At 45.8% G+C, this 24402-nt stretch overlaps 1 protein-coding gene across 1 annotated transcript in view; it reads left to right on the forward strand.

Moving 5' to 3' along the window:
* NTAN1 (N-terminal asparagine amidase) overlaps positions 1 to 24402 on the forward strand; it is a 123769-nt gene that overhangs the window by 46110 nt on the left and 53257 nt on the right. The window contains exons 6-7 of the mRNA XM_018573007.1: positions 16836 to 16889; positions 19236 to 19333. Coding sequence (XP_018428509.1) covers positions 16836 to 16889; positions 19236 to 19333 — 152 coding nt within the window. The remainder of the gene's footprint in view (positions 1 to 16835; positions 16890 to 19235; positions 19334 to 24402) is intronic.

Raw genomic sequence — 24402 nt, forward strand, 5'->3', positions numbered from 1 at the left:
GAGAGCATAGAGAACATCAACTTCCAATCTACCTTATCAAATGCCTTTTTGACATCAGTAGACAGGAGAAGAACTGGAGATTTAAAGTGATATTAAATATAACTGTGTATATATATGTGTGTGTGTGTGTATGTATATATATATATATGTGTGTATGTATCCATATGTAGCCCTGTACTATGGATCATTTAACCCATTCATGTCAGCGGAGGATAATTGTAAATCTATTGTTGCAGTGCACTCTATATGTACATGTAGAATTGGCATGTACTACATATAGAATGCACTGCAACAATAGATTTACAATTATCCAATGCTAACATGAATAGGTTAAATGATCTGTAGTACATAATAGTACATAACATGTAGTTGTACTATGGATCATGATTTAACCTATTCATGTTAGCAGGGCAGAATTGCGAGCGCCTCCCACAAGCTGAGCACCGAGACGCGATGCAGCGATCCTGCCCAGCGCTGACTACAAGAGGCGCCTCGTGAGGCAACAGGGATCGGAGTGAAACTGAGTGAGAGAAGCTGGGATGGGGCTGGCTGTAAATCTATTGCTGCAGCTACAGAGTGGCCGCGGAGGAGAAGAATCAGTTTCGCCGTCTTCCCTTCACCCCAGCCAGAGAAGAGAGTGCGATCGCCGCAGAAGCATCCGCAGTTTCATCCCCGTCCTGCCGGCGGCGAACAACCCGCCGATGAATTTCCACTCGCCAATTGCGGGGGGGTGAGTGGAAATTTTGAGCCCTGTATATATATGTATGTATGTGTACACACATACATATTATATATTGCGGCAGTGCGTCACACTGCCATGCAAGATGTTGGCAGTGCAGACACCCAGGACTCTCAGCCAGGGAAAGAGCTGACTTTGCAGCTCTTCCCAGGATTTCTGGATTTGGGATGGGGTCCTGGAACTGGTAGATTTTTAAGAGAATTGAGAGGGATGAAATCTCCATTCCTGGGTCCATTGTTTAATAGTGGCCAGCACCTAATTGCACACCTGTGCACAGCACTTATGGGAAGGGTGCTGGCTAAGGTTCTGGGTTCCAGCTGGAAGACAAGGGAGGTGTCTGTCCAGGAGTCAGGAGGACCCCTGCGAAGGAAGCACCTGTGTGGACTTTTATGTTTGAAATAATAAAAGTGTGCAAAGAAGCCCTTAAAAAGACGTGGTAAGAGAGTGGACTCCGTCCTTAATGTGCTACCATTGGAAGCTAAGTCTCACAATATATAATATGTATGTATGTATGTATGTATGAATATATATATATATATATATCTATATATATATATATATATATATATATACACACACACACATACATACACACATACGTGTGTGTGTATATATATATATATATATCAGGGCTCAAAATGTGGGTCTCCAAGTACTGGTCCGCAGGCCAACTCCGGCCCGTGAGCCGGTACTATGTGACCCACAGACAGCTGACATGTCAGGCATACGGTCGCAGACTGCGTACCTGACTTGCGGGAGCAGCTCCATGGTCTGCATCTGTGTCGGATGCAGACCGCAGAGTTGCCCCTGTCAGCTCTGGCTTCCTTCGGCCGGAGCTCTGACAGTTCTGAGCTCTGGCCGAAAGAAAGAATGTATGTGAGGAGGATCGATCCCAGGTTATCTGGGTGTGATTAGTGAGATCTGCTGCAGACCTCACTAATCACCCCCAGATAACCTAAGATCGATCCTGCTCACAGCTTCCTCCCTGCAAAGACGTGAACAGATGAGGGGGTTTGGTGGGGAGTGTATTATTATTTGGGGTGGGGTTAATAAGGAATGAGTGTATTGTTTTGTGTGTAGGGAGTAAATAAGGGGGAGTATATTATTTTATGTCTGCGGAGGAGGTTAATAAGGGGGGGGGGATTATATTATTTTATGTGTGCGGGAGCGTTAATAAGGGGGAGTATATTATTTTATGTGTGTGGGGGGGGCTTATAATGGGGGAGTGTATTATGTTTTGTGTGTGGGGGAATTTTATTATTATATTTTGCGGGGGGGATGTAATGTTGAGAAGTGTATTATTGTGTTTTAAGCTGCCCATACACCTTACAACCATCGCATAACAAAAGTCGTGCGATGGTTGTAAAATCTCGTACGATCTGCCCATCTTGGACAGGCAGATCGTACTTGCGATCATCGCAAGCCCTCCCCGCTGAGGGACGGGCTTCCGATGATTGTAGTGCTGAGTGAACCTTTCTTCTACAATATTCCCAGCTGGTCAGTGTGCCCACAAGTGTGGACCAAACTCCAAAGCATTGGCCTATACACATACAGCACAGCAATGAAGTAATAAAATGAACTAGGATCACACTAATCCAGCACGTTACTATTCTGAGTTGCCCCACTCAAGCCGCGGCCATATTCAGTGGGGCACGTGAGATTAATAGCGTGCTGGATTAGTGTGATCCTAGTTCATTTTATTACTTCATTGCTGTGCTGTATGTGTATAGGCCAATGTAGTTGGATCTGTATGTGCCTTATAATCGAAATTAATCGATTAAAAAAATTTCGATTAATCGAACACGAAAATTTTAATCATTACCAGCCCTAAAATATATATATATATACACACACACACTGAGATAACCAGGGAAGAAAAGCTTTACAGAGAGTAAAATTCCCCAATTTTATTTAAAAAAAGTTTTCGATTACACATACTTAACAATCTTGTCTAGAGCAATCTGTGGTTTAGCTGTTTTGTTGCTTTTTCAGATAATTATACTGAAAGTGTAGACTATGAGCTTTCATGACTAGACTGTTTAAGTACTTCTTTTCTCTGAGTTCCATTATTATGATCTAATTGTGTCCATATTAATGTGAGCCCACTGCAAATAATATAATCAACCCTAGAATCAGTATCGGTGTTAAAAATTTTAGGTCTGTTCAGCTAAATGCCAAAGCCAAGTTTATGTTTATGTGCTAAGAAATGGGAGAACCGAAGCTCTCTGGATATACTTCTTGCAGCTCAAGAAGTCCACTAATGTTGTCCACGGATGCTGTAAATTTCTGTAAATTGGTTGTATATGGAGCAAGTGCTTCGACACCTGTGTCTGTGTAACCGAATGATGGCCTTGATTGGAGCAATGTACTCCCACCCCACTGCTCAAGTTAAAGAAGATGGTTTTCTTTCACATTCTTTCTCGGTTTCTAATGAAAATTGGCAGGCATGCCCACTATCGCGCTTAATATTAATTTTTACTCTAGAGCCCTTTCTTTGTAAAATTAGATTACATCCAGATATTAGTGGGCCATGCATTGCTGTTTTTTATCACTAAAACCAGGGTCTCATTTGCCCAATCTGTTGGAAGAATTTCGTATATTGGGTAACCTTTATAATTTCCAAATTAACTACGATAAATCGGAAGCACTTAATGTCTCCATACCGGAAAGCACAATCACCGCCCTTCGTAATACCTTTCAATTCAAATGGTCTGACTCAGCAATTAAATACTTGAGTATACTCATCCCTAAACACTTGTCGAATGTGTTTTCATTTAACTTTCCTTCCCTCTTACACAAGATTAAACAGGATCTTATAAAATGGCATTCCGGTCACTTGGCGTGGTTTGGGAGATGCAATATTATTAGGATGAACATCATGCCCCATCTTCTCTACCTATTACAAATGCTTCCGATCCACATCTCTGCCTGGTTCCTGCAGTCCATAAACAGAGTTCTTTGAAGTTTGGGATAATTCACTTTTCATTGAGGAAATTTCAGATGTATCAAGTAGGCCTTTAGCCACACGCAAGGCCACATGGTCAGATGGAGCAGAATCCAACATCCAAAACTGCTTGATGGAGTCTCATCCAAGGTTTCGTCGGTTCCGGTTTGCAACTTTTCTTCCTCATTGTGAGCGAACAAAAGGCAGATTCAGTGGCAATTATCAGTCTTCTCATGAGTGTGATGGAGCTTTGAATAGACACGTTCGCTCACCGCCATGCTCAGGCCACACACCCCCGGCTGTCTTTTTTTTAATGATGATCCTGGTAATTGTAAATCAAATGGGTTGACTCCGAAAACGTGCAAATGCAGATGTTGCCTATTTATAATAACAAATTTGCTTTATAAATAACATGAAAGATTTGTTGATAAATATGACCCTGATGAAAAGACCTCATACATTTTTACAGCTAAATATCTTAGCATGAACACCAAATTTCTCCTACCGTATGTAAGATATTTAGCTGTAAAAATGTATGAGGTCTTTTCATCAGGGTCATATTTATCAACAAATCTTTGGTAAGTAAGTTGGTTCTCCCATTTTGTTTTTTTTTATCATTTAAAACTTTTTCAAAAATGAAAAAGAAATGAACATTATCAATCTACACCAAAACCCCGCATGGGGAATCTAGACACACCAGGGAGCATTAAAATAGTAATCCAACAGAGCATAAGCAAAAAAAACGATAGGAGAATGGCCGCTTTCTAACAGCGCTTCTGCTACCCGAGACCCAAACGAAGCTACATCTGCCTCCTTACGCCCGTCATGGTGAAAATCGGGCAACAGCAAACATCCGCCGTACCACCCGCCACACAGCTGGGTAAGCAGATCCTGGACATTTTGCGCACGCAGCGGCCGTTGACCCACGAGGCGATGTCACACAATATAGCGCCGGCTCCTTTCGCTGACGAGTCTCTCCGCTTGGGCGTTCACAGTGCGGGCCCCGATCTGCCCGACCCCTACCCCTCATCCTACCTCCAGCACCTGCCGACACGCTCGGAACTCCACTCGTTGGCATCCGACATAAAGGAGGCCCTCTGCTCAGCCCTCTCTGAGTTACGGAAGGACCTGCAGGATATGGGCCGCCGCCTCCATGGTGTGGAACGCACAGGCCGCAGCCAGGGGGAGGAAATCAAGGTCATCCACTCCCAACAACAGTGGCGGAACTACCGCCGGTGCACCAGGGCCTCAGCGGGGCCAAGCACAGTCCTGGCCTGTGCATAGATGGTATCCAGCGACCGGCAGGCACCCCGTCCCTGGGCCGGGAGTGTCGGATCATCCGTTCATCTGACACTCCCGGCGCAGAGATGGGGGGCCTGCCGGCCGCTGGATACTAATGTCCCCACACTCTGACGCGCTGAATTGGGGGAGGGGGGGGCGGGGGCCACGCGCACCATCGCCGGATACTGATGTCCCCACACTCCGAGTCCGACGTGCTGAATTGGGGAAGGGGGGGCGCAGGCTACGCGCACGCCCGCTTGCCGGTCTTTCGATCGATCACCGGATACCCTGTGAGGAAGGAGCCGCGAGCCGAGGACATGTGAGGACTGAAGACTGCAGGCACATCGGATGGCTACCCAGCAAGCAGGAGTGAGTACCCAGCAAGCAGGAAACAGACACTGGGTTTTCCTGCAGCCTGAATCCCCCACCAGGAAACAGCAGAAGACCAGCCAGAGAAGGTAAGTGTAAATAATTAATTAAAACAATTATTATTCGTAGCCTGCTGTAAATTACTGCTGGTATTTGTAGTGCTCTATAGCAGGTGCCATTCTGCATTGCAGCAATGCAGAATGGGACCCTCTATAGAGGACTAGAAATCTCAGCATTACTTTATACAGAAATGCTATAGTTGTATAAAGTATTGCTGGGATGTGTAGTCCTCTATAGCCTGTGCCATTCTGCATTGCTGTAAATATTAGGGACGCACCGATATATAGGCCGCCGAAACATCAGCCGAGTGCAATACAAAGTCAGATAGAAGTGAGATTTCAAGACCGATCAGTTGTTCCCAGCAGATCGGTTCTACTAAACATACCATCTGCAATGCCGATCAGCCTGGGAACAGCGGAGAAAGCTTTGAATTCCACACCTTTTGCCGGTCACACATTTTTCCCCCGGAAAAAAATGGGTGCGACTACGTTAGAATGTGTGACCATGTGACCGGTCACACATTCCAACATACTCACAATCTGTGATAGAACACTGGAAGAGCGTTGTGTGGGCGGAGACAGCCCGCGCTGTCACAGGAGGCTGAGCTCTCCTCCCTGCACCGCTCACTCAGCCTCCTGTGACAGCGTGTCGGAGAGGAGAGTGGTACAAACACTCAGCGATCAGTGATCGCTGAGTGTTTGTAGATAATGGAGGACATGGTATGTGTACTATATCCACAATTATGAATGAATGGGAAGTGATCTATATCCCCTCCTGTCCATTCATAATTGTGGTTATAGTAAACATACTCTGTCCTTTCTCTGTAATAAATATGCTCAAATATTTTTTCGATTTTTTTTTTTCAACTTAATTTTTTTGTGGTTGCTTCAGGGGATGTGGATTGGGGAGTTTTTGTTCTTTTTTTTTTTAGGGGGGGGGGGCCCAAAGAAATCTTGCCCCAGGGCCCTTTGTTCCTTAGGTCCGCCACTGCCCAACAAGACTGCACTGTGCGCAGTTTGATTGAGATGAGACGCCACCTAGAAGATCTGGACAATAGAGGGAGAAGATCTAACATCAGAGTCCCCGGAGTGCTGGAAACCTACATGCCAGAGGCCATTCCCACAGTCTTCATGACCATCTTTAACGATGTCCTGGACAGACTCACTGAATCACCTATAGAGCTGGTAAGGGCACATAGGGCTCTGAGACCCCGCAACGCCCAGAGATATAATTTGCTGTCTCCAAAGCTTTCCCCTGAAGGAGGAAATCCTGCTGAAGGCCCGACAAAGAGGAACCGTCTTTTTAGACGGTAGCGAGGTGAAATTGTTCCAGGATCTGTCCGCCATTACCCTGCAACAACGCCACGCTCTCCGCCCTTTGCTCGATTGCCTTCGAGAACGTGGCATCATGGCGATTTCCCTTTAGCCTGACGGCCACCCACAGAGGAACAACGGCGACCCTGCGCCTACCGGAAGATATTGGCGAATTCTGTGCCAGACTGGATCTGCCAGACGTCATCATCCCTGATTGGTACTCGGATCTATACTCTCCGCTGGTCCACTCTCGGTCCCCTATGCTGCCGGACGCAGCTGAACCTTCTCGGATGAGCAGGGACCCAGTCCAACCGAATGCTCCTAGCTCCCGCAGACAGAAGAAGCAGAAATCCCACCAGGCGACCAGACCCCATGCTGGTGACTCCAGTAGCAATGACTCCTTCCCGAGATGACTTCTCTCCCCATTGGAACGAGCTAAGTATCCACATTGACACTATTGTCTGCCCCAATTCAGCCCCCCTCAGTACCGCAGCAGTGGGACAGGACGTGCCCCTAACGAACCTGAGGCGAACCCATCTTGCACGGGACAGACCTTGACTCTTAAAGCCTCTCTATTATCACCTCTCACCCACACTGGTCATCCTAAAGATAGCTATGCTTAGTCAGCTGTTTCCACATTATTTATTTGATTTGATTATAATGCCGTGTGTATCTTTGCCCCCCCCCCGCGATCGTGCCGCTCCTTCTTTGTCGCACAGCCACCCGCAGCATGTACGGGCGGCTGTGCGAAAGGGCTGGAGACGCTGTCACTGATCCCGGAGAATGAGCTGGTCCCGCCTCTTAGGGGCGGAGCTAAGATGGCCGTCTCTTAGCTCCGCCCCCTGGTCGCCAAGACGAGGAAGAGGGCCATGGGCCTGCAGGAGAAGGAAGGTAAGTTTGGAGTGGGAGTGGGTGCTGGGAAGAGAGAGAGAGTGTGTGTGTGTGTGTTTTGCTGGGACTTGTAGTCTAGCACAGCTGGTGGTAATCTGCATTGCTGTATGATGATTATACGGCAATGCAGAATAGCACCAACTATGTAGGACTACAAGTCCCAGCAATGCATTATGGGGTGGGGGGGCGGGGGTTTGTTTGCTGGTGGTATTCTGCATACCTTACTTTTATTATAATGTATTGCTGGGACTTGTAGTCCCGCATAGCTGGTGGTATTGTGCATTGCTGTATGAAGATTATACAGTACCGCAGCAGTGGGACAGGACGTGCCCCTAACGAACCTGAGGCGAACCCATCTTGCACGGGACAGACCTTGACTCTTAAAGCCTCTCTATTATCACCTCTCACCCACACTGGTCATCCTAAAGATAGCTATGCTTAGTCAGCTGTTTCCACATTATTTATTTGATTTGATTATAATGCCGTGTGTATCTTTGCCCCCCCCCCGCGATCGTGCCGCTCCTTCTTTGTCGCACAGCCACCCGCAGCATGTACGGGCGGCTGTGCGAAAGGGCTGGAGACGCTGTCACTGATCCCGGAGAATGAGCTGGTCCCGAAGATACTGGGTCGGCGTTCTCGACAGAACACCGGCACTAAAATTTTAAACAAACAGCTGCCTGAGGTCCCACGCTTGCTGGGGACCTCGGCAGCCTTCCTGTTAACCATGCAGTGCCGTGGGGGGGGCCCTTCATGGTTTCTTGCACCGGGGCCCTGAAGGTTCTAGTTACGCCTCTGCCTTTATTATAATGCTGTGTGTATCTTTGCCCGGTTTATCATATGCTATAATGTGCTTGGACTCCTGAGGTGTATACGCCGATACCTGTAGGGGCTTTGTGGGGCGACGCTTCGCCTGGAGCCGGCGACACACAAGGCCTCGCTTCCTGCCTATACTCTGTTGCCCCCACTGGCGGACAAATATTTTCCCATCGCTTTACACGTTTGCTGGTGACCCCTCAAAACCTCCCTTGTTGGGTCTCAGGTACTGGCCAGGCCTTCCCTTAGTTGTTGAAGGAATCCTACACAAGTTAGGGTCCATATCCCTACCCACTGTCCCACCGGAGCAGTCAGATTCCTTCCTCCTCTCCCCCCCACACCCACAGGAGGGACGACTTGCCTCTGGCCCCTTTGTGCCAGGAGCAACAGTTAGGTCCCCTACTATACCCCAGTACCCACTAGTACTCTAGTGTAGTACAGAGTTATTCGCGGATCGTCTCCCACAGTTAGGCAGACGACCCGTCTGAGGGGTAGTGTACATCATTTCTGGTGATTCATCGATCTTTCTGTGTAGTGTTGTGATTTGTCGCGTGTAACCCTTTCCCTCTTGGATCCGTCTAGTGTCTTCTCTATTTGCTGAATCTCTCTCTTCCCCTCCTCTTGTTGCCCCCCTCTTTGTCTATTTATTTTTTTGTTTTTCTCAGGCCTCTCCTAGACCCCACGCTCCCTCTGAAAACCTCACTTACATTGAGGGGGTTCCCGTACGATCCCCTGTCCTGATCCTACGCCTGTACCACTACTGAGGCGCCTACTCCACCTGCCTCTTCCCATGACGTGCCCAACGGACCTAGTCCTTCTCTCACTGAATGCTCGGGGCCTCAACTCCCCAGAGAAGAGAGCTAGGATTTTGGGGGACATACACCACCATAGAGCATCTATCACTCTCCTACAGGAGACGCATTTCAAGCATGGGAAGGTAAGCAAACTTTGCAACTATCGCTACCCCTCGGCTTACCATGCCTCCTCACCCTCTAAGGGTGTTTCCATCTTGATACATCGCTCCATACCCTTTGAGCTACACACGGAACTACAGGATGATGGTGGCCGATACCTCATCTTGACAGGCTCCATAGCTGGCACTCCAGTGACCATTGCCTGTGTTTACTTGCCAAACCGGCAACATGCCTGTTTCTTCCCCACTTTTATGGCCAAGCTGGCAGAGGTATCGAGGGGCATGGTGATCCTTCGGGGCGATTTTAATGTGGCCCTAAACCCCATGATTGACACATCGGACAAGAAATCATCCATACCCTATAGGACGCTTAAACATTTAAAATCCAAGCTCCAGACCCTTAGCCTCTTTGACACGTGGCGTACCCTTCATCCTGATGGCAGGGATTTCACATACTATTCCCCCCTTCACTCAAAATATTCCCGTATTGACTACATCTTCGTCACACAACGAGACCTACCAAAGATAACTAAATCCCTCACAGGTAACATTACTACATCCGACCACGCACCGGTCCTCACTACTTTAACCCTGCACCCCCCAACCCCCCGCCAGTCCACCTGTAGACTGAACTCCTCTCTTCTGGCGGACCCGGGGGTCGTTTCCGCCATTGAGACAGATTTACGCAACTACTTTGAGATAAATGCTGGCAGTGTTCCCTCCCCGATGATGGTCTGGGAGGCTCATAAATGCGTGGTCCGGGGCGGTTTCATTTCGATAACGGCCAAGCAGAAACGGGACAGGCTGGAGCGTTTGCAGCTTCTGTGCGGCCGTGTCTCTAGGCTGGAATCCCAACACAAGGAATCTCTGGCGACGGGGACCTATCTCGAACTTCTAGATGCCAGGAAGGAGTTGTCTGCTCTGCTGGATGCAAAACTCCGCAGGGCCTTCACTCTTAGAAACGGCATTTATTACGAGGGTGGCAATAAGTGTGGGAAACTCCTGGCAAGAGCGACCCGCACTCAGAGCTTCCGCTCTCACATTCAAGGTATCCGCAGAGCCACAAACGTGGTAGAGTCCTCGCCTCCGGATATTGCTGCATGCTTCCATAGCTACTATAATAAGCTCTATAATCTAGACTCACACCAGCTTCGGGACGGAGCTGCGCGGGAAGCACGACTAGCTCTTATTCAAGCCTTCCTACACAATTCGCCAATGCCTAATCTAGAGGAAACATTGGTCCAGTCCCTAGAACAACCCATCACGATGAAGGAGCTGACAGTCGCTATATCACAAACCAAACCGGGTAAAAGCCCGGGCCCGGACGGCCTCCCGGCTCAATATTACGAAACTTTCCAAGAGACCCTTAATTCTCACTTTCTCTCGGCATATAACAGTATCGACGACCGCACAGTCCTTCCTGCCCAAACCTTAGAAGCGCACATATCGGTCATACCCAAGGAGGGGAAGGACCCGCAGCTCTGTTCCAGCTACAGACCGATATCGCTACTTAATGTGGACTTAAAGCTGTTTACCAGGATCCTGTCAAACCGCCTTCTCCCATCCATGCCTTCCCTGATCGACCTCCATCAGGTGGGGTTTGTCCGTGGCCGAGAAGCTAGGGACAATAATATCCGAGCCATTAACCTAGTCCACTGGCTAGAAACGCACAGCAAGGAAGCAGTCCTGCTCTCCACTGATGTGGAGAAGGCGTTTGACAGGGTCGCATGGGACTTTATGCTGGCGGTTCTCACTCACATCGGTGTGGGACGTCGCATGCTGAGGTGGGTCCGTGCGGTCTATACCCGTCCTTGGGCCAGAGTCCGTACGATGGGTTGCCTATCTCCCCCTTTCGAGATCACGAATGGGACGCGACAGTGGTGCCCCTTGTCGCTTACCATTTTCATACTAACACTGTAACCCTTCCTAAGACTGATACAAGCTGACTCCCAGATACATGGCGTCCACATGGGTGGCCGCGAACACAAAGTGGCGGCCTATGCCGACGACATGCTGGTTTTTTTTGACTGACCCCATGCAATCTTTAAAGAGACTACAGTCCCTTTTCTTGGAATATGGTACACTGTCCACTGTGAATCTATCCATTAATTATACTAAATCAGAAGCACTTAACATTGGTCTACCTCCTGAGGTGGTGCTAGAGCTGAGGGCCTTCTCCTACAGTTGGGCTCCTTCTTCGGTTAAATATCTAGGCATTCACCTACCAGCCTCCCCGTCGGAGTTGTTCCACCTGAACTATGCACCCATACTACAGTCCCCATATCTCAGGATCTACACCGATGGAGGGCTCTAACTTGCTCTTGGTTCGGCAGAGCGGCCATAATCAAAATGAACATCCTCCCTAGACTACTGTACCTGTTCCAAACTATCCCCATCAAACTACCCAGACCTTACCTTGCCAAAGTAGAGATCGCATTTAAACGCTTCATATGGCTAGACAAACATCCGAGAATTGCATGGTCATTATTGAAGGTCCCCAAACATCTAGGCGGCCATGACGTACTGACATTTTCGGATATTATTTAGCTTCCCACCTTTCCGGATTGTCGATTGGCATGTCTAAACTATGGGTCGCCATGGAAACACACTGGGAAAACGCACCTCCCTTGACTGCTCTGACATGGCTTCATCAACGACACAACCCCAGGCACATCACCACCCACCCCTTAATTGGAGCATCCCTTCAAGAATTCACCACTCAGTGGAGACGGGGCACCCTCACGACACTGGACGGCCCCATGACTCCCCTGAACCATAACACTGATTTTACCCCAGGCTCCACAACGCAGCACCTTCCTCCACAAAGAGGACCTAGCTCCCCTCTCTAAAACAGGACAGCTTCCTTGGTGGATTTATCTGCAAGTCAGGCACTACCTTAATAACCCAGCAAGAAAGGGTGCCTTTGCCAGAGACATGACCAGCTTTGAAAAGGCGTGCTCTGGCTAGGGCCCCTCTCGACACCTCATATCATGGATTTATGGCCTAGTATGTCCATCCAGACCTACTCGCACCGACACCTTAAGCGTAACCTGGGAGCGGGAGCTAAACCAAGAGATCCCAGTAGACACTTGGGAATCAGCGTGCTTGGGGGCACACAAAAGTTCAGTGAGCTGTAGGACTCAGGAAACCAATTTCAAACTCCTCTCACGATGGTATAGAACCCCAGCCCTCCTCCACAAATTTGACCCAGCAATACCAGAGGCTTGTTGGAGATGCACCTCGGCACGAGGTACACTCATCCACATCTTCTGGGAATGTGCCCTTCTCCAACTTTACTGGAGACGGATCCACGATATTATCGCTCAGATCATGGTGGAACAGCTCGCTTTTAGCCCAAGTACCTACCTACTTCATATCCGAGAGGAAGAGAATGAGGGGCCCCACAAATCTCTCAGTAAGCATTTGATTAATGCGGCTAGATCAGTCATACCGAGACTGTGGAGAGAGGCACGGCCCCCGTCTCTCACCGAATGGATCACTCAGGTAAATTACATCTCTGAAATGGAAGAACTCCTATTTATCAACCTAGATAAGGTGACCAAATTCTCTAGACTATGGGCACCATGGACACATTTCTGCCTAGGAAAGGTATACGAAGAACTCGCACGTACCACCGCTTAGCAGACTAACATACACGTAAATTACCTACCGATCCTCGGGGAACACATTTTTGGTGTGGGGATGGTGCGCCAAATGGAATTATGCCCATGGCGACACGTTTTAGGTCCCCCCCACCACGACGCCCCATTCTCTAGCCTACCCTAGGGTTCTCTGTGGTTTTACCAAGGAGGACTCTAGACCTTCTACCTTCCATCTCTGCCACCTCTATATTACTTTGTGACCCCCCCTTCAATGTCTGTGTTGTCTCATTACTTGTTTCCATCTACCTGAGGTTAATTTCACTGTTGGAGCCCAAATGTATGGCATGTAGGGCTGAGGTCAGCGCCCTGAAGGACCATTCCAGCTATATACCCACCTCGTTGACATATTAAGTGGACAGTTGGCTCTTTAGTTCTAGACCTGCTGATGTTTTGAGCGGGACCAACCAACAACACGGTCCGCCCAGTATTGGACTATACAGTATGACATCCTATTTGTTTGCTTGTTTTGCGGCGTGTTGACGAAAAATGTGATATGTTTGATCACAATACATGTCTGTTTTTTTTCTTTTCCTATGTTCAATAAAATAAAAATCTTAAATGGAAAAAAAAAGACCCAATAATTCGCAACATGGTGGAAACTAGGGTCCTGTCTTGTTGGGGGAAAGAAGAACTGACAGCAGAGAAGTTACGTAAGAAGAGTGGGGCAGAGGTAAGGGGTAAAAGAAAGAGTGAAAAAAAGGGGCTGGAGGGGAGCCCATGGAGAGGGGGAGGTGAGTAGAGATAGTGGAAGGTAGGGCTTCTCAACCCCACTTGGAGAGCAGGCCCAAGAGGGTAATCAGAAGACTCGTCCAGGCACATCCTGCAGTACTACATTGTATTCAGGAGAAAGTGTAAATTCCTGCAAATATAACCATTTGGTACAATGTTTATCATGCATACCTGTGTCGAAAGAGATCAAGTCTTTAATGCATTCAATCTCACTGACCTTATTAAGCCACATAGACACTGAAGGGGGCTTTGCTTGCCTCCACAGTTTGGGTATACAACTCCTGGCTACGTTAAGCTAATGAGGTAGTAAGGATTTTTTATGTCTTCCTGGAAATAGAATTATAGTGTATCAAGAAAAAAGGTGGGTCCCACGGTGCGTCTAAGAGCAGCTGGCTGGACACAATGAGAGGATGAGCAAAGCTTTCAGCAGGCAGTAGAGAATGTAGAAAGTGCGACAGTTGAACCATCCACCAAAAGCCTAATAAACTAAAAGGTTTATCCAGAAACTCAGTTAACCCGTTCCTCACAAATGAGGTTTACTATTGGCTATATTCAACAACCCATAACTAGTCTTGAAACTAGGGAGAAAAAAGGGGACATTGATCTTGGAGAGAAGGATCAGGTCATAGTAGTTATAAAGGGGTCAGAGTAGCCAGTTATATACAGTATAAATGCTTTATGAATAAAATCCACTTGACACCAAACCCCCACCTTTCTGGCAATTAAAACAATAATATGGACAACGTTGTCTCACTCTCATACGACACTCATTCATGCGTGCAGGCTGCAACTGTTGCCGGTGGAGCTCAGAATGCAAAGGGAAAGAAAAGAAAAAAGTATCCAGTGTATGGCTCTTCAGAGTGCACAATAAATAAACATTCTGCAGAACAAAGTAGATCCTTTCATCCAATGTAAGATTGTAACAAAGAGGCAGTCTCGTATATGATACAACAAGATCTACGGCTCTAGAAAATGCTGAAACCGGAAAGCACACTTTTGTTTTCCTGCGACTGAGATAATTAATGAATAGCTTAAATCTTAGTAGGCAAACCGTTATGGATTTCATGGATAGGAAGTCAGGTCCTGTTGTGTGCTCAAACGGATAGCAGATTGTTGAAAAATATATTCTCTTTTAAAGTGCACTTTGTGATCTCTTTTGCAAAATTAGCCGCACATTTATAATCCAATGCCATATAAACCCAAACGCCGATTCTTGTCTAGAAAGCCCGGCTAGGACATCGTCTCTTGATTTTAATTGATGATTTAAATGCAATATAGCACATTTCCAGAGACAGTCCAGGAACACCTAGAGAAGTACTCACGGTTGTAGACTCATGCATTAGCTGCTGGATCACTCGATGTACTGAAGCATTAGTTTTATCCAGTTTATAGATTTACTATATATCTAGGATTACCATATGGTTGCATCTGTTGAGTATTGCATTCATCTTTTGCTGAACACCAGCTTAGTATGGCTTAGTTTGCATGGGTAAACTGCAGCTCCATCTGCTGGCTTTACTACCTGACTCTCAGGTGTGTTCTCAGCCTTACGCCCTCTGCATAATGATGACGCGTTTCGCTCCTCCCATTCCCCCGGGGCTTCGTCAGAACGTCAAATTGCACATGAGATATCTAATGTCTAAGAGCAGCTGGCTGGACACAATGAGAGGATGAGCAAAGCTTTCAGCAGGCAGTAGAGAATGTAGAAAGTGCGACAGTTGAACCATCCACCAAAAGCCTAATCCAGTCAAGCTATCATTGGCCACTGATTGCTCCCTATCTGGCCACTGCCTGTTCTCTAAGATTACCCCTTTCCCAATTTTATTTTATTTTTTAAAGTTTTTCTATTACACATACTTAACAATCTAGTCTAGAACAATCTGTGGTATAGATGTTTTGTTGCTTTTTCAAATAATTATACTGAAAGTGTAGACTATGAGCTTATATGACTAGACTGTTTAAGTACCTCTTTTCTCTGAGTTCCATTATTATCTAATTGTGTCTATATTAATGTGTCTCCACAGGGACACAAGCCGCAAAATGGGTTTTAACCCTTCTATACTCTAAAACAAACAAAAAACATTTTTGATTTACACACACTCTGAGAATTTCTGAGACCCTCTACTTCTGCCTGGACAACGTCATGTATACCTGTTCCATGATTCATTCTCCATGGGAAAACAGTAACTAAGTACTAACTGAAAGCTGAACTTCAGCCAGCTACAACAAAAACACCAATTCAAGCTGTTCACTAAAAATCATTAAGGGCCCATTTACACATTTGCATTGTGGCAACACACCTGTTCTATGGTGGTTCACTTTTTCATCTGTTATGGTGCATTGACAGCCCATTCATAATGAATGGGCAACCATAATGCAATGTACCAATACGGAACGCCTAAGTGTAAATGGGTCCCAAGTGTATTTGTAAAATCATCTAGTGTAAGAATCTGACTTGGTATTAGCCTTTTGCAATACCCTGAACAGCTGACATCAGATTTGTGCTTTTCCAGGAGAGGAAGAGTAAAGCCCCTTTCACATGGGTTGATCAGGAGGGGATCCTTCTGATCGGAGCAGTACGGATCAGATGTCACCACTGTGACATCTGTGTCCATCCAATTGTTTCTTACATCTTGCAATGGAGGAAAGAGCTAAAACTGCTAGACCCACATGTTGGTCTATGGAGAGTCGGGTGTAAACGGAGATTTCCGTTTACATCCAACATATCCGTATACAATAGAATTACCCCTGATCCGGTACGATTAGGTCCAGTGAAACAGAACTCTGTTCTTTTTCTTTTCTCTGACCTGGCCGGAGCTAGGGGTGACCGGGTGTGCACGGACGCCCGTCCATTTAGACGCAGCTGCTTATAGACTAACATTGGGCATCCAATCGGGTCTGCCGGAAAGACTGACAGATGGGACCCGATCAAATCACCCTTGTGCAAGGGGCCTTAACCATACTTGTACTATTTCAGTCTGCCAGGCACATTTCAAGAGAAACAGCAGTGATCTGCAAAGTTTTACCCTGCCCATTATTCTACCTTTCTATGGCTAGCTTTACTCTTTCTTAAATCCTTAATAATCACAAGATGTCAATGATATACATTCTTTTTTCATAGATTTAAATGATAAAAAGGATGATGGAGTTCACCTTCCAATCATATACGGTATAGGTAAGTGTGCTTGTATTTATAATAAGTGCCCTATAGATTTTATATAAGATTAAAGGAATTCACCTTTTCATAATTTGTTGTTTGAATAAAACTGTTATTACAGGCAGAAATGTATTTATAGTAACACAACATTATTATAACATTTCAAATATTTGAAATGTACACATACCATCATACATTTAAACATTTTGTAGGTTTTGTATGCTGTACAACGGGAATATTGCAGCATTCAGCAATGTATGAATGTATTTGTATCTTTTGTGGAGCAAATCACATTGAAACATTAGGAAAAAACTGTTGGCAAAGACACATAAGATATGAATATTGGTGTGGCATTCCCTTACCAGCAGCAATTGCTTCTTGCAAAAATCATCATCTCACTCACCCCCTCACTGCTGCTGTATATTACACTCAGTGGTGCTGTGAGAGGTTAAAGGAATCTAGGAAGTAGCTGAGGGGAGTGGACCAGCACACAACTTTTAACAGCAGTGGTTGACGGACTCCTCTCCCATTGAGTGTAATATATAGCAACTGTGAGGAGGGTAGTGAAAGATGATTGCTGCAGCACTGTACTAGACATTTGTAACAGCCACCCCGAGTACCGCTGGCCAGGTGGATTAGTTGCATTGTGATGAGTACTTCATCCTTCCTGGTGCACCAGTTTAGCGCTTAACGCTCCTTTAGCAGTGCCTTTATTTTGCTGTGTCAGCATCTACTAAGCTGTTGCAATATGTTGGTCACTAACAAGAGGACCACTAGTTCCATTGTGACTGGGAAGCATCCACCTACTCTGATGTCCTCAGATTGTACTAGACTGGAGTCCCTAAATGCCCTACATCCTGTTTTGGTGGCAGGTTTGTATGTCAACTTGTCTCACACAGCATACACAGGAGAAGGGGATTGTTTTGGCCTTAATCAGCACAGTCTGTCATCCGACCAGGCAGAAGAGCCTAGCCTTTCCTTTTGCAATGAACTTCTGTATAATGCTTCTAACTGCTGACCAAAAAGATGTAAGTAAGGGCCAGGATATTTGGGGAAGCTGATCTGTCATTACAACTGGGCGGAGCCAGCTGTGAGATAACAGCTGGATCCTTCGGCTCTTTAGAGAATGAACCCCTTAGAATTCTTTTGTGGGATTTTATCATTATAGAAGTAGATTGGTTACTGCTCCAGATTCTAACAGCTTCTCTCTTCAGTTTGTTCTGTTAGACTTTTAAAATGAAAGATAGAAGCTGATTGGTTGCCATGCACAGCTGCACCAGATTTTGTCTGCTCCAGTTTTGATAAATTCCCCCCAGTGTGTTTTACAGTTGCAGTCTTCCAGTCCTCTAGTTCTAAAGTAGAGGTGCACCGAAATGGAAATTTTGAAACCGAAATTAAAAAAAATGTCAGGCCGAAACCGATACCAAAAATGTTTTTTATTTTTTCAATTTTTTTAAATATTTTATTTTTATAAACTTTTTAATTTTTTATATTTACTTTTATTCATTTTTTATTAAATATTTTGATTTTTTACTTTACTTTTAGGGGCTTCGGGGAAATATTAGGGGTCTAAACAGACCCCTGATATTTACCTTTTAAAATAGAAAAAGAGATTGAGAACACAGAGTCCTCAATCTCTTTTTCTGTGTCCCCTGTTATCAATGAACAGGAATCCTCTATACTGAGTGTTCCTGTTCATTGATAACATGAGAACATTGTTTGTTTACTATAACTACAATTATGAATGAATGGGGGTGATGTAGATGTGATGTAGATCACTCCCATTCATTCATAATTGAGGATATAGTTAACATACCATATCCTCAATTATGTACACACACTCAGCGATCACTGATCACTGAGTGTGTGTACCTTGCTTTTCTCTCTGACATGCTGTCACAGGAGGCTGATCGAGCGGTGTAGAGAGGAGAGCCCAGCCTCCTGTGACAGCGCTCTGCCGGACTGTCACAGGAGAGCCCAGCCTCCCTCGCACCGCTCTGCCAGACTGTGATAGGCGGCTGAGCGGTGTGGGAGGAGAGACGCCGGCGCTCACAGCGCTCTCGTCTGCAGCGCTCGGCCGGCTGTCACTTTCTTTTCTCCCCGTTGGAACAGCGCCCAGCGGGGAAAAAAGATACCTGGGATGCGCTGATGTATCAGCCGAAACATGGCTCTTTCGGCATTATGCCAAAAGTGCCATTTTCGGCCGATATATCGGTGCATCCCTATTTTAAAGAATAAGCATGATGATTTTTCCTGACACAAAATGCACAGGTTCTGAAAAGTGTTTCTTTATGTGAATGAACCATGTCTTTCTGAACTAAAAAAAATCAGTCCCAGATATGTCTTACTTTTTTTTTAATTCAGCAGTAAATGTTAAAACAGGAGAGATTTTCAAAGCAAGATTTGAAGACCACCAGCCAGATGAAGATTTAAGATTAGCATACATCCTGGCAGGAGGAAATGTAAGAGTAATGATCTTGAAATATCAAGGTGTTTGCAAAACATATGCACCATGTATAGAAAATGATCTCAAACGCAGGGACCTCCTATCCTTCTTGTATTTACCTGTATTGTAACTGTCCCCCCTATATATTGTAAAATGTAAACTGTTAGCGCTATATAAATCCTGTATAGTAATAATACTATAATACTATAATAGGAAACACAGCCTACTAGCTCAGTCAGGGGCTGACTGGCAACTTTTGGCCCAGCACTAATTAACATATCAGCGCTAATAGGGAGAGAAGGGATCATGGCATGTCAATTTGTTTTAACATTGGTTTAGTATTCAGATCAGGCGGTCATTATGACATTTTGTCATTCTCACTACCTTATCTGTGGCTATAAGTGACAGCTGATCCCAGCATATACTGGGATCAACTGTCATTCAGGGCCATCAGAAGCCCTGCGCAGCTAATTAGAGCCATCACTAAATGCTTCAGAGCAACAGCATTCAGTAACAGCTCTGTACATGCTGAGATCTTATTGATGCCAGCATGTATGGCCTGCCTATGAGTGATAGGAGTGTGACTGTTAACAGCAATCACACTCCATTAACTCTCAGACAGCTAGTGCACAGCAGTGATGTGCAATGAGGTCAGTGGCAGGTGAGGCACCCCCAGCCTGCCCCCCGCCACAGGCACATTTACCAAGCTATGTATTCATCTGCCCGCGGTGACTGTGACCGCTGCGACCTGGTAATTCCACCACTGTAACCCAGCAATACATTATACAGCAATGCAGAATAATGCCATGAGCTTTAGGGGACTACAAAGCCCAGCAATACAGTATGCAGCAATGCAGAAAAATGCCATCAGCTATAGTGGACTTCAAATCCCAGGAATACATTTTACAGGAATACAGAATAATACCACCATCTTTAGAGGACTACAAATCTCAGCAATTCATTATAGTATAATGTAAAGCAGCAGCTATAATATATATATATATATTATATACATATAATATATACACACACACACACAATTGGTGGGGGGTATGATTGTGCTGATCCATTCCTGCTGCATGAAGTGCGTAACATACTGCTCCTCTGTAGTCAAATTACATGCAGCTCACCCTGCTGCTTCAACACGCTTCTGTCTTATTGGTCCCTGTAAAATGATCAATTGTGTATTTTCCTGGAGCCAAAATATTATTGTTTTTGTAAAGGTTCAGGCCGAAACTGCTATGTAACTAATGTGGGTTTATAGGAGATGGCTGTTTAAAGTGTACCATGAACTTTAGTTTTTTTTATGTCAATGAAATGTATTAGCACTGTATATTCAATAAATTCTTTTTTATGGAAATACTATATTAAGTTATAGGCTCTTGGACCACTGAGAAAGCCCCAATAACATGTTTTATATATAGGAGAACTACGGCTGCAACTAACGATTATTCTCATAATCAATTAGTTGGCCGATTATTTTTTCGATTAATCAGTTAACCAGTTGACATCCGTGGTGTTAAACCCCCTTCCCATCCAGGCCATTTTTCAGTATTCAGCGCTGATCTGTTATTTTTTTTAATTTCAGAAATGGAGTGTTACAAAGATTACTTTAGAATAAAACTGCATGAATAATTTTTGCAATTTTGCAGTATCGTGCTCTCCAGTGCGGGCGATCACACTGCGGGTGGGAGGCGCGTTTGGGGTGCAATTGAAATGAATGGCACTGCAATGCAGCAGAATTTGTCAGGCCGAAACCAAAAATTACTTTTCCCACCTTTTTAAAAAAAATATTTGTTTTAAATGTATGTTTTATATTAGACATTTAACTTGGTTTCATGGATTTAAAATAATATGAATTGTAAAAGTCCAATATAATAGCCAAACTTTTATTTAAAATAAATAAAAGCCCGGTCATCAATTTAGAGTTAGCCATGAATATTGGTTGGAAAATTTTTGCTTTCACTCTGGTGCATGTGGCGATAACTGAGATGTGTAGCACAATCATCGTTTTCATACATAGGTGCACCCGACTTGTGTTTCCATTAGTATGCGTGCGTTTGCGTGGTTGGCGGACTTGAAAATTGACGGACTTGAAATACTCTTGGGAGTATTTTTAACTTTATATAACTTTTTTTATTTTACCTTTTTTAACTTCATTGCTATCACATGGGGGGCTCACAAGCCCCCTATGTGATAGCACATTGGAGGTGACAGGTTCTCATTAATGTGACATTAGGGGGTCTATTAGACCCCTGGTGTCACCTTTCCACTTCACTGGGGAATGACAACTGCCTGCTGAGACAGCTGAATGTAAATGCAGCATGCAGTAGCTGGGAGCAATAGCCAGCCTCCTATTGGCTATTTTAGATTGCAATAGCAAGCTGCCTATTGCACCCATCCACTGCCTGCTGTCAATCAGCAGAGTGGGGGACCTGAAGGAGAACGTTCTCCTTCAGATCCTCCTCTGCTGATTGACAGCAGGCAGTGGGCGGATACAATAGCCAACCTGCTATTGTAATTTAAAATGATAGCAGGCTGGCTATTTCTCCCAGCCGCTGAATAAGAAACTTGACGCCGGCTTTATACCGCCGGCAGAAGAGGGGGCAGCAGAGGAGGATCGTGGGCACGGGCAGCAGAGGAGGATCGTGGGCATGGGGGCAGCAGAGGAGGATCGTGGGCATGGGGGCAGCAGAGGAGGATCGGGGGCATGGGGGCAGCAGAGGGGGATCGTGGGCATGGGGGAGCGGAGGCACAGCAGACACAGACCGCAGGATGCAGCAGCTCCCAGAGAGGAGGAGAGAACAGTGGAGCAGAGCGATGGCGGCAGCATCTAATCTAAAATCAACTAATCTATAATGAGAATCATTGGCAACGATTCTCATTATCAATTATGATCGATTTTATTGATTAGTGGTTTCCGCCCTATGGAGAACATACACCTGCTGTGCATGGATTGCAGGGATCTATAGCAGATAAAGCAACAGAATGCTCTTCTTTAAAACACTAATAAGCACCGACCAACAACTTGGGTGGAGCAGCAGGATGAGCATTACATTACTATGCGGATGTCAACTGGTTAAAAAAGAGAAAAACATACCACTTTCTAAATTATTCCACACTAAAATTGTATTTCACTCCTTGTATTTTGTGACCTATGGGTTTATGGGTTTGGATGATATAAAGGTGGTATCCTGGAATGTCCGAGGGTTGAATAATAAATTTAAGAGGTCCTTGGTATGTAACTATCTTAAACACAGAGAGCGCCTCCATTGCGTAAAATCTTTTTAATAAAGCAAACTACCGGGGCAGGGGCTGTCTCAGCATTAAAGTGCCAATAGGAGAGCATGGCCGGGTATACCTTCTCCACCACCCTCTCCTCGCCCAGCCATTCCGGGGACAATCTCCAGTGCCCCTGCCTCCTCCCTCCAGGCACCGAGAAAACTAAGCAGAGTGGGACATGGTCCGACAGACCACCAGGGAGGTACGAGGCTCCAGAGATCATGCCCAACATGGTCTGATTGCCAAATGCCATATCAATCCGGGCCGAGGAGCCATGAGTATGGGAGATGTGTGAGTAAGCCTTGATCCCAGGGTGTTTCCACCGCCACACTTCCTCCACCATAGCAGTCTCGGCCCAGGATTGTAAGTCAACACCCACTGGTCTGTTAGGATTAGATGAGTCTAGAGAGGGGTCCAAGATATTATTAAAGTCCCCCGCGATAAGAACCGACAAGGGGAGGTACGGTGCAAGTTTTTCAATGTTGGCATGGAGAGCTGGTACCTGAAATGGCAGGTATATATACACTGACCACAGCTATGCGAGTGGCCTGTATATCCAAAATGACAATTGCACTTGTGGCTGAGTAATGCTGTAACTGAGGCTAGATAGTATTACAATGATAGCACTGTTATCCTTCAAATGTAGTCATTGTTATTAATTCTTTGCTACGATTTCTGTGTGATAACCTATCTAACTATATGGACTGTCAGGAGGTTTTTCAGTCTTTGTTCTCACAGGTTTTAACCCCTCCAGTTACTTGTCTAAAGCTTTTAACCAATTGTTTTAACTTCTACTAATCTAGTGGTTCTCAACCTGTGTAACCTCAGGACCCACATTTGTACTTGGTCATTAAGTCGCAACCCAAGTTGCACTGCAATGGAATGCAAGACATTGCGGTACTGCACGTTCCAGTGAGGGTGATTGAACTTTGGGCAGTAGTTGCGCTTGGGGTGCCACATATTCAAATGAATGGCAATGCAACGCACCTCCTGCACCAGAACACATAGTAGGTGCGATTGCGTGGTACAATGCGTTAATGACACAGGACTGTTCAATTAACTCACTGTACTAGTGTGAACGGGCCCTCAAAAACACTGACAGACACACACAACCACAGACACAATCTTACACACACTCAAAAAGAAAAAAGTTATTTGTTTCTTTTTATTTTAAGATCCACCCAGTCTCCCTACCTTATGGGAACTGGAATGGATCCTCAGCCTGAGGTCCAGTGTGGGCTGCTGTGCAGTGATGGAGCTCCATGCATTGCTTTGCACACCCTGTAGAGACGCCAGGAGCCAGAATGTGACATCACTCCAGTCCAGGCACCTCTACCGGACATGCGAGGGAACTGTAAGCAATTCTCGTTTGGATGGAGTTCCCTCATGGCCATAGCTCCAGCCCACCCCATCTCAAGCTGGCACTCAGGGCCAGGCAGCTTATTCTGAATGGCTGCTTGGTGCGAGAACGGACATTGCTGCGCTAGAGGGAGGTTGAGGAGCCTCTCAGCTAGAAAAGTGGAGAGCATGCAGCGACCCACTGAACAGGGGTTCGCGACCCACTTTTGGGTCACGACCCACCAGTTGAGAACCAAGGTACTAATCTAAGATCATTACAGGTCTCCCCGTTTTTTCATCTAATTTTATACAGGCTTTTTATACACTTTTTAACCACCTCCGGGCCGGCCGTAGTAAAAAAACGGCCGGCCCGAGCTCTCTAGATCTGAGCGGGCGTCTTTAGACGTCCGCAACACTTTAATGCTGAGACAGCCCCTGCCCCGGTAGTTTGGGACGCTTTCAAAG

The sequence above is a fragment of the Nanorana parkeri genome, unplaced genomic scaffold, assembly GCF_000935625.1.
Source record: "Nanorana parkeri isolate BGI_ZX_2015 unplaced genomic scaffold, ASM93562v1 scaffold2203, whole genome shotgun sequence".
Classification (NCBI taxonomy): domain Eukaryota; kingdom Metazoa; phylum Chordata; class Amphibia; order Anura; family Dicroglossidae; genus Nanorana; species Nanorana parkeri.